Source organism: Drosophila grimshawi, unplaced genomic scaffold (assembly GCF_018153295.1).
Source record: "Drosophila grimshawi isolate 15287-2541.00 unplaced genomic scaffold, ASM1815329v1 contig_1377, whole genome shotgun sequence".
Lineage (NCBI taxonomy): Eukaryota > Metazoa > Arthropoda > Insecta > Diptera > Drosophilidae > Drosophila > Drosophila grimshawi.
Window position 1 is genome coordinate 8,969,926 of NW_025062900.1, and position 14,950 is coordinate 8,984,875.

The following is a 14,950-nucleotide window of genomic DNA, read 5'->3' on the forward strand; positions in this document are numbered from 1 at the left end:
TTATTTATATAAATTTAAGTACATTATTTATATAAAATAAAAGTTCATTTAATAAATATGTGCCTGAAGATTAAGAACTAAGGTATCATGCGTTCGCTTCGCTGGCTATGTTCATCATGTCCGCATCGATGTGCTGCAACGTATTCTGATGGTCAGTGATCTCCAAGGCCTCCCATTCGGCCTTGAATGCCGCCTTGGGATCCTGGGGCATTGTCATCGCGGCGCCCGTCATTGCATCCGCCTGGGCTTGCGTCTGATCCGCATGATTGTTCTCGCCCAGCACCAGGGTGTAAATGGAGCGCAAGCCAAAGACATTGAGGAAATACCATGATGCCGACGATACCCAGGCGGCGTCCAACGAGGCCAGTTCCACGCCGCGCTGCAGCATCGGCTTGAAGCGCAGGGTGAGTGGAAATGGAACTTTGGTGGTAACGAAACCAGAGAACATCCAATTGATCCAGCCACCAATAACGACCATGGGCAAAACGTTAATGAAATTACCCTTAACCATGTCCGTCAGCATGGCGGATGAGTTTTGTGCGACTGGAGCACGTTTCTGTGTCTTGAAATAGCCCGTCTCTTCGTTGTTGAAGAAGTTCTTGCGCATGTAGAAGGACTGGCCAATCAGATATTTGCCATTCTCGCGCAACAAACGGGCACGAATCATGGCTTGGCTGCGCACAGTTTAAATATTTTTGAATACATGTTTCACACGAATAACTCACTCACCTGTCAATGATTTGGGTCATCTCTGCCTTCTTCTGTGTGGTTATCAAAATGGAGACGTAGTGGCGCACGATGCCCACAAGAAATGTGATAAGCACAATGGGCAGAAATACCCAAACGCGTATATCTGGATCGAGAAGCAATTCCGTCATATTTAACTTAGTCAAGTTTCACTTTCAATCAATTCCTTTGAACAGCCGAAAAGGCGACTTGCTGCTAGAGATATGTGCGTATTATCGATTAAACTGAGTAACAATGACTGGCTGACGGCTATCAATATGCAGATCTACTCTGTAAATTAAAGCCAAAGCTTGCTTTTGTTTGAACAGAGTAACAGCTTTACAATCCGATTAGTTGGTATCGATATTTATGGTGTTAAGCAAACTGCGACTAAAATTTGGTTTGTTGAATCATTTACTTTTATTACAATTACAAAAGACAATTGCTTACACTTTTAAAAACACTATTCGCTTACACATAATTAAATGCATTACATTTTCCCAGGCAGATGTTTATTGGATATGGTCAGATCCTTACCATCATACACAATGGTCTCATAGAAGAACTTTCGATTAACGCGACACTGTGGACCACATCGGGTAGAGCCACAAATGCGACACTCGTACCAGCATCCACTGCACTCATCGTTCATGCAATCGCAGACGTCCAAATCGCTGTATCTAATGTTTCCATACAGATCGTAGGCGCTATTCTTTGTGTAATAGCAACCTTTCTTTTTGCCTTTTCGCTTCTTTTCGGCTTCGGTGGCACTGTTGTCGTCAGTTGTTTCTTTTCGTTGTGGACGCTCGCGTAAACTTCGAGCGCTCATTGTTTAATCCGTTTGTTGACAACAATTAAATGATTTTACAGCTGTCCGTACAAAACTATCGTAAACATATAGGAACCAAGCTGATAAATAAATATCGATCCATCGACTTGTGCATCGTTATAGTATCGATGCTTCAACGCATTAATCATAAATCTTGGATGTTTGCGTCTGTTTGATGATGATTACATTGATCTGCCATGTATTGCCACTGAATATTTAGTAACAATTAATTGAGGTAATTGAATATATATGACACTTCGATAAATTACTTGGAAGTTGTTATCGGCACCCCATATTCTGGCGCACAGAATACAGTGTGACCATTTCAATTTACATAATTGGTTCAACATATGGCCAAGTCAAATATTCACCTCCTGCGACGCCAGTAAGAACTTCTCACTGATCAATTAAAGTTTGCAGCAATGGAGACCAAAGCCGATTCGCCGGCAACACCAACTCCAGCCGCAGAGGCTGCCAAGGAAGCCACCGGCACCGTTGCCGCTGCCAACAGCAACACTGCACAGGCAACGGCAACTTCGGCGGGAACCTCGGCAGCATCCGCCGCTGGAGCAGTATCATCATCATCAGCACAGGCGACATCAACAGCTAGCAATAATTCCAGCAGCTCCAATGCAGGAGTAGCAACAGGAGCAGCCACTGTATCCACAATAGCAGCAAGCAGCACACAGCAGCCGCCGCCGGCAAAGAAGCCAAATCCATCGCAAGCCACGCGATCCGACCCTAGTGCGCTGCCCACACGCCAATATCTAGATCAGACGGTGGCGCCCGTTTTGCTGCACGGCTTGCAAGCGCTTGCACGGGAACGTCCCACAGATCCCATACAATTTCTGGCCTCGTATCTGCTGAAGCATAGCAATGGCTGCGAGGAGCCGGTTGCCAATGATGCCAGCACCACTTCGATATAAGATCCCCATTTCCCATCTCTGACCAGATACAGTCCCTGTCCCACCCTTGCGTTTGTCTAGCTCTTTAAGTGAAAAAGTCCTTAATAAATGTTTTAAAAATTACATCAAATAATTCTAATAAATCGCAATTTGCGCTCCAAAATCACTTTTAAAAAAATATGTTGAGCGGAAAATCCGACTTAGGCAGTGATGGGATAACCCCAGGGATCCAGTTTAATGTTGAGCAGCTGCAGCGAGGAGTCTGCAATCTTGGACAGCACATCGGCCAACTTGTGCTTGGTGTACACCTTATACAGCTGGCGACCCTCGTCGGCGATTTCATCGGCCAACCGAACACAGCCGGCAAAATCGTTGGACTTCATCATCACTTCGTGCAGCAGGAGGACAATCTCGGGCAGGCAAATGGAGCGCAGTTTCTCCATCTGCACCAGACGATGCTCCCAGTGCAGCAGCGATGCATTCTCCGGTTCCTTGGCAATGAAGGGATCGTTGAGCCAACCCTTCTCCGGAAACAGCAGCACGTTAAACAGCGCCTCCGTTGTAACTAAAGGATATTTAAAAAAAAGAAATAGGGAGAATTTTATAAGATATCCTTAAGATTCTATGCCTATATTTATATATAAATACATATATCATATATCTTACTCTTCGACTGCTCCTTGAGCTTCTGTTTCCAGCGAGACAGATCGCTGAGATAGGCCTTCTCCTTGTGCTGGGCATTCATGCGCTCCGTGAAGTTGTCCTGCGTGTGGTGACTGATAGTCGATTTCTGTGCGCCCGGCTCCGGTGGCTGTGGCCGTGTCTGCTGCAACTGTGTCCAGTCATTGAAGCTATCGATGCCAGCCAAATATATCCGAAAGCAGAGATATTCCCGCAGACTGCACTCCTCTCGAGGCGGAAAATTGTCGGGTGCACCGTAAATCTTGATCAGTTGGGCGGTCACATCGTCTGGCACCATGGAAAACACTCGACGCACACACTCTATCTTGTTGCTGGCCAGATACTGGCGCATCATGGCATTCGCCTGCCACAGCAGCTCACCGCGCTGCTCCACCAAATGGATTAGATATTCCAGCGATTGAATCTTGCGCTTGTCTCCCGCAGATATTTCACCTGTATGCGGTTCACCCATGGCGCTGACCGGTGTGCCATCTACGCATATGCTCTCCACGGTGTGCAGCGTTATTTGCTCCACATCAAGACCCGCCTGGATGGCCGCCTCCAGTGCCAACTCCCGGGGACGCTTCTCATGAATGTGGGTGAGAAACTTGGCATAGAGCTGAACTTGCAGTTTCTTGGGCAAACCGGCGGAATAGTAGGCAATGGGCTGTGGATCGCCACGTTGGATTAGGGCATCCACATAGGCGGCAATGATGCGATCCGCCTGCTGCTGCTGCGGCTGCGGCTCCAGTCGTCCAATCCGCCGCATAAACAGCACAATGTGCGCCATGAAGCGCAGCTGATGCGGCGGCAACTGCGACTCCTTCGGCACCGCGTCGAGCCAGCGGCACATGTGTTTCAACAGTTCACCGGCCGTGTCAAGGATGAGATGCTGCTGAATGACTCCGAGTTGACTCTGCGCATAGTCACGCACCGCCAAATCCTTGGCGACGTTCAGCTCATCGAAGATCTGCTCAAGCGTCATCTTGCCATTCCAGTACTCATCGGGCATGGGCTGATACCGTTTCAGACAACAGCCCCTTATCTCACTCTCCACCCGTATATCGATCTGCACCTTGAGATACGCCCAGAGCAGATCCTGCCAACTGTTGTGCAGCAGCGATTTCAAGGCATCCAAATGGCCACAGAAAACGCCGGCCGTAGCTCGCGTATATTCATCGTATTTGGTGGAATTGGCCAACAGCCAGGCGCATCGTTTCCAAATGTCACGACGCGGATTACCCTCAATGGGCAGCTTCTCGTTCGCCTGGCCACCCACATGTCGCGCACAATTGGGATCCTCGTGCAGCCGCCAACCCTCCAATATGGCCGCTCGCCACGTCTGCCCATAATGCTTGCAAAGCTTCAGCGCCTCATCGATGTGCCCGCTGCGTATGGCAGCGAAAATAGCGCGACTCAAGCGGCCATTGTCCTCCATGTCGAGGGCATGCAGCGGCTGGCGTTCGCGGACCGGCGCATCCGGATCCAGTTGCCGGCATATCTCGTGGCCCCGACCAAAGGCGGCGCCCTGCAGATTCTCAAGCTGGAAGAGCGTATTCTCCCAGGCCATCATGCGATCGTGACTTTGCAGCGCATTCGACTGCTCGCTCTGTTCATGACACTTCTCCAGCCAATCGATCACCAACTGATACTCGCGCAGCTGGGCATTGATCGAGAATAGCTGCTGGATCACCTGACGAACGCAGAATAAAAGTAAAATTTTAATTACTACAAAGTACAAACTTGAAATGTTGACTCACCTCCTTTTCGCTGGCGCCCAACATGGGGCCATCTTGCATCATCAGCTCATCCTCCGCATGCGCATCGGCCTGCAGCAGCAGGCGATCATGATACAGTCCATAGAGCAGACGCCACGTGTTGATCTCCTGCTTGAGCCAGCTGACGCTCGCTTCGCGCTGCTTGGCGCCCTGATTGCCGCCAACACCGCGCTCAATTTCTATCTGCAGCTGGTCGACAATCTGCTGGCAGGCCTGCACCAGCTGCTGTACCACATCCAAGGTATCGTTGGCATTTGTATGCGTGTGGTGAATCTCGTAGAAGTGCGCAAACAAAACGTCCGCTTTACCTCGCCCATAATCCGCATCATCGTTGACGTCATCCACAGCTACAGCAAATGTGCCGCCATCTGTGCCGCTCAGGCGGCTTATTTCGTTGGCGTTGTGCGCTGTGCGATTCTGGAGTCGACTCAGGAGTCCCAAAGCTCCGGCGCTGGTGTTTCTCAGCATCTCCTGTTCCTCGGGCAGCAGCGTTATCGATAGATTGTGTGCTTGCTCGTTTTGGGTGCTGCTTAGCGGAGGACGCAGCAGGCTGACGCGTCTGCGTTGGAACGGACTCTCCATTGTGCTTAAGCTATTTATTTTGTCTTAATTTGTTATGCTTAAAAATTCGAAGACTGCTCTCAGCACGCAACAAAAATGCCGGGAGTCTTCCTCACCAGCTTATCGAACACTGTTTTCGTTTCGTTTTGCAGCACTAGACACAGTACGCACATATGTCCAAGCAAAAACAATAGCATTTTTTAAATAAATGACACATTTATTATATTAAATAGAAAATATACATATTAACTGTGATTTATTTATAATTTAACAGTGAACAATTCAAATGTTTATGAGTGAATAAATTTACTTTGTACACACGACCAGCATACGTGCCTTAAGAATCATTCCAACTGTCATGCAAATGTTGTATTTCAGCTAGGCTTGAACGTGTCTGCACCTCTAAATAAAAGTAAGCGTCGCTTTTATTATTTTGTTGTAACAATTAAAAGGACTTTTTTTCCACCGTAATGTGATGTTCTAAAATAACACACTGGCAATGCCCAGCTGTATGATTAATCGAAAATACAAATAAAAATAATTATAAAAAAAACGATGGCAAATTACAGGCCTAATTGTTAAATACACAGACTGTGAAACAATTTGTAAATAAATGTCTTACAACTGTAAACCTGATTTTTTACTGTAGTGCAGCCGTTCAAGTGTTAAATAATCACATAAATAGTTTATATGACAAACAAAGAGTATTTAAATGCCAGCCAGCTACAATTGTTAATACACAAAACTACACAATTTAATAAATATTTCAACAAGCAACAACCAGTAACAATACAACAAAAGGTAAGAACCGGAAATTGATTTTTACCCACATACTTAACATACATACACACATATTATTTATGTATGCACATGAACACATACATATACACACATATAAGTATAATATGATATATGTATGTATTTATGTATATACGTATTTACATATGTATACCTAAGTATACATGTATGTTTTTATGTATCTAACAAAAATACATTTTTTACTTAAAATCAATTACCTGCCAGAAATCGTGTGAAGAGCAGGTGAAAATCGTGCAGAATTTATTTCAATCTTCCTTATGAATATTTTATTTTAGTGTTTTCAATATATGTGTGTGTGCCTGTCTATATTTTCTATATACATATATCGTAATATTCTACATTCCCATGTTCTCTTCTATGAAAATAGCTCCCCACAAAGGATTTCGTTAGGCAGTTGCAATTCCATCTAATCTAATTAGTAGATACGACTCCCATTGAAATTGTGACCTTTTAAAGATATTTTGTACATGTAATGGAACTGTTTTTTGTGAAGCCGGTTAAAAAGTTAACGGTATACAAAATTCGAACTTCGGACTAAGCTAGGATTTCGAATCGGTATAATTATATTATATATAAGAATAGAGAAAACTTTAATTTGGAATGCCTTGCCGACTTACAGTAAAAGAAGGATATATCTATCGATAATAGTCGGAAGATTCCCTTTAGCACCTTTATGAATTATTGTAACGAAATTTCATCTCACAAACAACATTCATATATTTTACCTTAAGCCTCATTTTAATTTCAATTTCATACTTACAGCCTTAAATCCAACAAACAATAAATAAGTGACAAGAACAACGAAAAGATGGCCGTACAGCTGAAGAATGCGTATCATCATCTGCCGCTGACAATAACTCCGATCCTTTGCCAGCCACTGCTGACGCCGGCGCCGACGCCGATGCCATTGAAGGCGGAGCCGCCGGATTTAACATTTCATTGCATGTGCTGTGCGGAATACTTTGTGCATCCCCTGGCGCTTTACCAGCACATGAACAGCAAGCATCCCAATGAGACGACACCGCAGGAACAACAACAACAGCAGCAGCAGCACGAGGAGCAACAATTTGCTGAGGATGATAGCACCGATTACAGCTGGATATTTGAGCCGGTGTGTGAGCTGGAAGTGGCTGCCGATGCAATGGCATCGCGCAGCGATGAGGAGAGCGACTCCAATACGGACGATGAAGCGGCGGAGGAGGGCACCGATGCGGATAGCGATAACGATGACAGTGACAGCAGCAGCAGCAGCAACAGCAGCAGCAGTAGCTCCAGCAGCAGCAGCACCACGAACACCACCACAAACGGGCACAACAGCAACTCAAACACCCAGCTGAGTCTGGAGAATGGCGCCTACGTGGAGGTGACATCAACTCAGCCCATGCGCACTTTGCTGCCAAATGAGTATCAGTTGCCAACTGCCGATCCGCATGAATCCACATCGATTATACTGCTGAGGCCAACGTTGAGCATAACGCCAGTGACAGCAGCAGCAGCACCCCCATCCGCACAACGATCCGCATTGCGGCCAACAGCAGCAGCGGTCACCACTCCACTTCTGCTGCCCACACTTCACCTGGAGCCGTCGACGATTAAACGACGACGTGGTCGTCGGAGCAAGGCGAATGTGGTGACGGATAGTCATGGTGCGGCGGCAGCAGCTGTCGCCCAGTTGGGCGCAAATGGCCAGAAGTGTTTTCAGTGCACGCACTGTGAAGCCTCCTTTCCCAATGCCGGCGATCTGTCCAAGCATGTACGTTCGCACATCTCCAACAAGCCGTTCCAGTGCTCAATCTGCCAGAAGACCTTCACGCACATCGGCAGTCTCAATACGCACATACGCATCCACAGCGGCGAGAAGCCGTACAAATGTGAACTCTGCCCCAAGGCCTTCACCCAGTCCAGCAGCCTGATGGTGCACATGCGATCCCATGCGGTGCGCAAGCCACACCAGTGTCTTCAGTGCGATAAGGGTTTCATTAATTACAGTTCGCTGCTGCTGCACCAGAAATCGCATGCGGCGCCCGTCGAGAGTTTTGTGTGTCCGGAGTGCGAGCGGGAGTTCAAGGCGGAGGCGCTGCTCGACGAGCACATGCGCATGCATACCCAGGAACTGGTGTATCAGTGCGCCATTTGTCGGCAGGCGTTCCGCGCCAGCTCGGAGCTGGTGCAGCACATGAAGTGTCATATGGGCGAGAAACCATTCACCTGTTCCCTCTGCGATCGTTCGTTCACACAATCCGGCAGCCTCAACATCCATATGCGCATCCATACGGGCGAGAAGCCCTTTCAGTGCAAGCTGTGCGACAAGTGCTTCACCCAAGCGTCCAGTTTGAGTGTCCACATGAAGATCCATGCGGGCGAGAAGCCATTCCCGTGCCACATCTGCGGCAAGGCCTACAGCCAGCAGGCCTATCTCAATAAGCATATTCAGGCGCATGCCATGGATGCGACACCACCACCAGTGCTGCGACAAGCCGCTCCTCCTCCTCCTCCTCCTGCTCGTCCTGCTCCGTGTCCTCCTTTTACTACACCCGTCATCATCGCCGCTCAGAAGGAGACGCTCGTGTGCATTGTGTGCGGTGCGCTGCATGCGGATGCCACTGCTTTGGCGTTGCATGTGACGCGGGAGCACACAGCGCTGCTGGACAACATAAAGCAGGCAACAATGCCAGCAGTTCCCATTGCGTCGGCGGCGGGCAAATGCAGTGCGGTGGAGCGGCAGGCACAGCAACAGGCGTATATGCAGCGGGTGCAATCGATGCTGCAGCAAATGAATCAGCAGCAACAGCAACTGCCAGCCATGGACTCTGCCGGCGAGGATGAAGAGGAACTGGACGACGATGAGCTAGACGAAGATGAGGAGGGGGATGATGATGTGGAGCCTATCGAGCAGATTGACGTGCAGCAATTGGAAAATGATGGCAATAACGACGATGAAGATGAGGACGAAGACGAAGAGATCGATGATGAGAATGTTGACGACGACATTGATGAAGACGATGTTGTTGATGAAGATGATGATGTTGTTGATAATGACGATGACGATGATGTGGGACAGCAGCTGGTTACGGATGCAGATATGTATTACGATATGCCCGGTGATTTTGCCGACATGGAAGTGGGCTGCGAGGAGGAGGTGTGTGCCGATTTTATTGAGAACGACGATTATGCTGCCGAGGAGGAGGTCTACACCGAAGACATCTAATCCACCTCACCTCATAATATACATTTCTATGTGTATATCAGAGTTATTATTATGTTCTGCATAAGCATTTCAAATTTGTATTAATCTCCCACATTTTATTTGGTGGAATTGATGTGAACATTTTGTGCAAAACATTTACAAACTTAATCTAAAAGTTTAAGAATTGTTTTTTGGCCATAGTTCGTATTACCGCTTATGATTTATACTTATTCATTAACAAGGAAACACGAACAGCTATCTTTGGCACTCCGAAGATTACATACGCTTGCAGATCACAGCTAAATTTAATGGTACATGAACAAAAATTGACCGATTGTTCCTATGGGAACTTTGTAAAGGTCCGATGTTATTTAAAAGTGATACCATCTGCAAGGGTAAACACACCCACCACTTAATGTCAAGTAGCGCTCAGATCTCTATTGCTTAAATGTTCTATAGACTTGAATATTTTTCGGCTTTGCCCTATTTCAACTTTCACGTCTGGCATATCATCTCTCTTTAGTATCACATTAGGTAATCCCGCTTAGAGTTCTGAGTCAGACTTTCCCCATTCGAATGTGCACCACTTCAAATAGTATTTTACTTTAGTATTAAGCTACTCACTGTATGCTGCTCATTTACCAAATGACGCCCACAATTAATTGTGGGCTCATATTTGCCCTATATTAATTCCTGTTCCTTGCTGTAAGGATCCTGAAGAGATTACATTAATCGTTACCTTAAAAAGAAAAACTGTTTATAATTTAATGGAAACTTATCTTTAGAGAGTTAAGCGTTCATCGTGCTGAACCTAAAAAATATAGTTTATTTTTGTCCACAATTTGAATATGTCGATTGGATCGGAACCCTACTTTATAGGGAAGTAAATCTTGATAAATGTAGTTTTATTATTCACATAGAATTCCGCAAGACGTCCTCTGGAATTTTCAACACAAAAAGAAATCAATCTTATTGATTTTTTTATTATTATTTGTATGCATGACTCTGTAGTCGTGTAAAAGTCATCGAGGTGATGCGCGGCTCCTTGAGCTCCATGGACTCCGTCTCGGCAATGCCAAACAAGCCAGCAAGGATACAGCCGCCGGCCAACCTATTAGTGGGTTCGATCTTCTCGGGTGGGGCAATGATCTCATTGTCGCCCTGATAGACATAGGGGAGGCGCAGGATCCAGTAGGCGCTCTGCGACAGCATCGGCAAAATGGAGCAGCCCAAGGTGAAAGTGTATTTGCCCACAAGCACCTTGGGATCGAGAATGATGTTAACTGGCGCCTTGGGCGTAACGACATGAATGCGCATCAGTTGCGCCAGAAACGTGTTCTGTGCCCGACAAGGACATGGAAAATAGAGGGGCATGTTGTTGTTGATCACCTTGGTGCTGGTGTCGCGCTCAATATCCGCACCGCCACGGAGTACTCGCTCCGGGCTGCGCATCATGAAACGATGACCACGCGAGCACTCGTATTCGAACCCAATGAAGATCTTGAGGGCCAGCCGATCGCCCTGCTTGCGATAGCGTTGATTCTTCTTGCCCATAAGCTGTTGCTGCTGGTGCTTGTAGTGCGGCTGGACGAGACGCACTTGCACATCCCAGGGCAGTAGATAGTTGGCGCCGGATAGAAAGCCGCTCTGAAAGTGCTCCTGCAAACCGGTGTTGTGACTGTAAATGGAACTGGGACCGACGCACGCGAGCGACCAGCTGGGGAAGAGCGGCAACAATTCCAAGCCGCTGCACATGTGCACCAGTCCCGGCAGATATTCCGTTGTGGATATCAGCTCCGGTTGATGTGTCACACTCCTTATTCCCTTGGACAAACTCTCTCGAGCCACAATTTGGTTTGCTTTCTGAGCGCTGCGCTCCTTTGGCTGGAGTTCGATTTCACTCTCAGTGGAGGTGTCGCTGCTGGTGCTGTTGTCCTGACTACCCTTGTCACAGACCTCCGCTTCTTCGACCTCCGCCTCCGCACCGCCCTCTTTGAGGGAGACACCAAAACCCGCAATGGACATGTTCAAATCGGAGCCATAGGTGGCCGACATGGGTTGTGACCACTCATTGGCCGATGCTTGCGGTTCCTTCTCGGGTTCCGGTTCCGCTTCGGTCGCTGGCTGGGAATAGGGTTCCTCAGCTGCATTCGCTTCCTGATCGCTGTCCTCCTCCACTTGAGGCTCAGCACGATTCTTGTGCGCCTGCAGCAGCAGTGGAAATGCTGCCTCAAAGGCCGCCGCGCGATAATCGCTGATGGATGGCGTAAAAACGGGAAACTGAAATCTTTTGACTTTCACGCACAGATTGCACATGACTGCCATGTGTTCGTAGTAATCATAATTGGCCTGTCGCAGCGTGTATGGATCCTCACGCCTCCCCAGTGTGCGACCACAATTGCAGCTGGAGATGTGCACGACGCCGCTGCTATGCTTATCATGTGACACATCCCTCGGCAGGATGCAGGGATTCCCACGCAGGCTGGGAAACTCGCACTGCTGCCGGCCATCGTGCCAATACCTGAGGCACACATCGTTGAGCTTGGCCAGCGCCAGTTCCGCATATGGACCACGTCCCTCCTCTTCGAAGACTAGTGTGGCATTCGCTAGCATTTGCTTGTGGGCTGCGCTCCCGTAAGTGACTGCAGCTGAATGCTTATACGCCGAGATGCCCTTCTTCAAGCCCAGTTCACTCAGATGGTACCAGAATCTGTCACAGAAAATCCATTAAAAGTGGTGCTTAAACAGTGATTTAATTACAAACCTTTTCTCATAGTTAAGACTCTCTGTAAAGTCTCGCAGATAGGCTTGCTGTGGATAATAAATGGACATCAATTATGCTAGCTTTGATTTAGTAAGGATAACTTACATAATGTGCATTCGTTGAAACATAGTTGACATCCTCAACATTGCCCACGAGCAATTTGTGTATGCTGACCATGCACATGTGCCAGGTCTTAAAGTTCAACAGTTGAAACGGTGGTGACTGCGACAGCTGCTTAAAGGAGCCCTCGTCGAAGCAGCCTTCCAGTGCGTCCTGCACATGCCGCTGCAGAAAATGCCAAACGGTATGACTCTCCCTATAGAGCTGTTCATCGGATTTACGCACAGTGTACGCATCGCCAAAGGGCTTGACAAAGCCCTCGAATGGCGCCAGTGCAATGATTTCCAAATCCTCCTCCTCCTCCTTGACATCTTGCTTGTACATGGTCGCGTTTAGCGCATCAATGGCAAGCAGTAGTCGATCGGGACGTAGAATCTCGTTTGCATTGTAGAAAACAAATTGTTTATTGTTGGGCAGCGCCAGCAGCGAATTACTGGCACTCTGCATGACTATATTATATTGGCGGAATAGTTCGTAAATCTTGTCCTCCGTTTGGAACTCATGGGTAGAGATGAATTCGCGTGTCTTCTCCACATCCGCTGGATAGTTCTCAAAAATAAACAGAATACGCGGCGTGCAGAGACGCGCTCGATCCCCAAGTAAATTTCCGGCGGATGTTTCGCGCAACAATTGAGGCAGAAATTCTAGCAGATGCTGCTCGCGGACATACTTCAACAGCTGGCAAATGGTCACCAGTGCTGGATCAAATGTCTGGCCCGTCTCCACATAGACAACAATGTGACAGGTGTGCAACGCCAGCAGCATCATGCGCACAAACTGACTACGCATATTCCCATAGAAGTGGTCGAAGTCAATCGACGTTTGCTCCAGCAGCTTCTGGCCCAGCACCACCTCATCGTGGGTACTCTCAAAGTGCAACAGCAGTGTACTTGTACCCGGCTTGTAGTAGCACATAATTTGCCCATTCGCCGGCTCATGCGTTTCCTCGGGCTGCATGCCAAAGACGCTCATCTTGTTGGCCAGCGAACATTTCGAGCGACCCACAACGCCAACAACAACCAGCGAATTCTTCAGCTCCAACAGCAGTGGCCTATCAAGTTATGCCTTTTGAGAGTTGATTATGATTATGATATTTGACAACCACTCACGCTACATCCTCGGGTACGTCCGGATATTTCCAGGAGTAATATTTTCTAAAGCTCATTGCTCGCATGCGGCGATTAAAACATACAAAACAAACATAAACAAATCGAGATGGTACGTGGAACGTATCGATATATCGACCACATCTTACGATTTTAAATGTAATAACGATAACTATCGATAAGAAGTTATACGCAAAGCGCCTTTTCATCATGTTTGTATTTTTGAGGCAGCTGCAAATAAAACGACTACACTTTTGTTTGTCTAAAGCAATTTAATTTTATTGTAAACTTTTTGCCATTTATAAATACCTTCAGCATACTTTACAGTTTTGTAATATGCCATTGTGTTTGTGTGTATTTTGTTTTATATTTTCTTTTTTATTTTTGGTTGCTTAAATTTTTTGTATTAAATGAGAGTTAAGTGCATGAATAAGTATAATGTATAATGTTTAAATTTGGAGCTATATATTGTTCAATTAATTATGCGTGTTTGGCTAAATGAGCACCTAAAATGATTTATGTGTTTTTATGTTTTAATTTCTTATATTAAGTGTAGGCATAATTCAGATTATACAATAGAGTATCGTAGAAGAGTGCATTATCCGTTCCTTTCAAGAGAGACTTAAGTTCAGTTATTAATGTGCTAAAACGGTATATAAAAGGTATGTATGTATGTGTTTTGCTTTTGTCTTATTGAGCACATTTAAAATACTTGTTTGTTAGACTTCAATTGCTAGAAAAGTACTACAATCTACTATATAGAATATCGTGGAGTGAAGAACTCGGAGAACTTCAAGGTATTTACAAATAATTTGTTTAGGATTTGTTAAATGTTCGCTTCATGATAATGTATGTTAAAGTTTTCATTTATTTTGCACACTTTCTTCACACATCTGTTTTTTATTTGTAATATGAATCATGAAATTCTTTGTGCTTTTAATAATTATGAATCTACTGTAATATTGCAACTTTCGGCTCACTGGAACATCTAAAACAAAAGTTCCTTTGGTATAATCAGACAAATAAAGCCAGAAAACTAAAACTATTCAAGTGTGCGATGTTCTTTTATTTAAATGTATTGGTTTTATTGCCAGGCATACATATTTTGTAACTTTCTTGAACAATATTTTGTATTTTCCATTTAGATACTTTTTTTTACTGTTTATTTTAGTTATTATCAGTTTCATTCGCATAATTCCTACTCCACGTTTTGGCAGTGAACCTGAGCTTTCTTCTTCGTTTTCGTGATCAATTTATATTACACAAACATTTCCTTTAAATATCTTGTACACAATTTTATTCAAATCATTTTTAGGTCGCTACAATATTTAAGCACACGATGAGAACATAGATTTATATATTATGATAGTAAATGTATAATGATTTGTTTAAAATAAATACAATTAAGCACACATATGCAAAACAAATTATTAGCAAACAACCAGAGTTTCTTCTATTTAATCATTATTATTTA

General features: G+C 45.8%; 6 protein-coding genes across 6 annotated transcripts; 2 read left to right on the plus strand and 4 right to left on the minus strand.

Annotated features, from left to right (window-relative positions):
- Positions 1–24: 24 nt before the first annotated feature.
- LOC6562364 (ER membrane protein complex subunit 3) lies at positions 25–961 on the minus strand. The gene is made up of 2 exons (XM_001988674.3): positions 730–961; positions 25–674 (listed from the first exon to the last, which is right to left on the minus strand). The coding sequence occupies exons 1-2, from the start codon at positions 876–878 to the stop codon at positions 86–88; spliced, it is 738 nt and encodes a 245-aa protein (XP_001988710.1). The 5' UTR covers positions 879–961; the 3' UTR covers positions 25–85.
- A 166-nt stretch (positions 962–1,127) lies between these two features.
- Positions 1,128–1,589, minus strand: LOC6562363 (ARL14 effector protein). The gene has a single exon (XM_001988673.2). The coding sequence runs from the start codon at positions 1,553–1,555 to the stop codon at positions 1,217–1,219; it is 339 nt and encodes a 112-aa protein (XP_001988709.1). The 5' UTR covers positions 1,556–1,589; the 3' UTR covers positions 1,128–1,216.
- Positions 1,590–1,920: 331 nt separating this feature from the next.
- On the plus strand, positions 1,921–2,583 carry LOC6562362 (protein dpy-30 homolog). The gene has a single exon (XM_001988672.3). It carries the CDS (start codon positions 1,978–1,980, stop codon positions 2,479–2,481), a length of 504 nt encoding a protein of 167 aa, XP_001988708.1. The 5' UTR covers positions 1,921–1,977; the 3' UTR covers positions 2,482–2,583.
- On the minus strand, positions 2,566–5,607 carry LOC6562361 (nuclear pore complex protein Nup107). Its single transcript, XM_001988671.3, has 3 exons — positions 4,902–5,607; positions 3,127–4,834; positions 2,566–3,025 (listed from the first exon to the last, which is right to left on the minus strand). Exons 1-3 carry the CDS (start codon positions 5,499–5,501, stop codon positions 2,661–2,663), a joined length of 2,673 nt encoding a protein of 890 aa, XP_001988707.1. The 5' UTR covers positions 5,502–5,607; the 3' UTR covers positions 2,566–2,660.
- A 347-nt stretch (positions 5,608–5,954) lies between these two features.
- Positions 5,955–10,327, plus strand: LOC6562360 (zinc finger protein 319). Its single transcript, XM_001988670.3, has 2 exons — positions 5,955–6,281; positions 7,062–10,327. The coding sequence occupies exon 2, from the start codon at positions 7,108–7,110 to the stop codon at positions 9,505–9,507; it is 2,400 nt and encodes a 799-aa protein (XP_001988706.1). The 5' UTR covers positions 5,955–6,281; positions 7,062–7,107; the 3' UTR covers positions 9,508–10,327.
- Positions 10,328–10,347: 20 nt separating this feature from the next.
- On the minus strand, positions 10,348–13,570 carry LOC6562118 (protein SMG8). The gene is made up of 4 exons (XM_032736110.2): positions 13,480–13,570; positions 12,356–13,421; positions 12,251–12,297; positions 10,348–12,196 (listed from the first exon to the last, which is right to left on the minus strand). Exons 1-4 carry the CDS (start codon positions 13,542–13,544, stop codon positions 10,474–10,476), a joined length of 2,901 nt encoding a protein of 966 aa, XP_032592001.1. The 5' UTR covers positions 13,545–13,570; the 3' UTR covers positions 10,348–10,473.
- Positions 13,571–14,950: the final 1,380 nt, after the last annotated feature.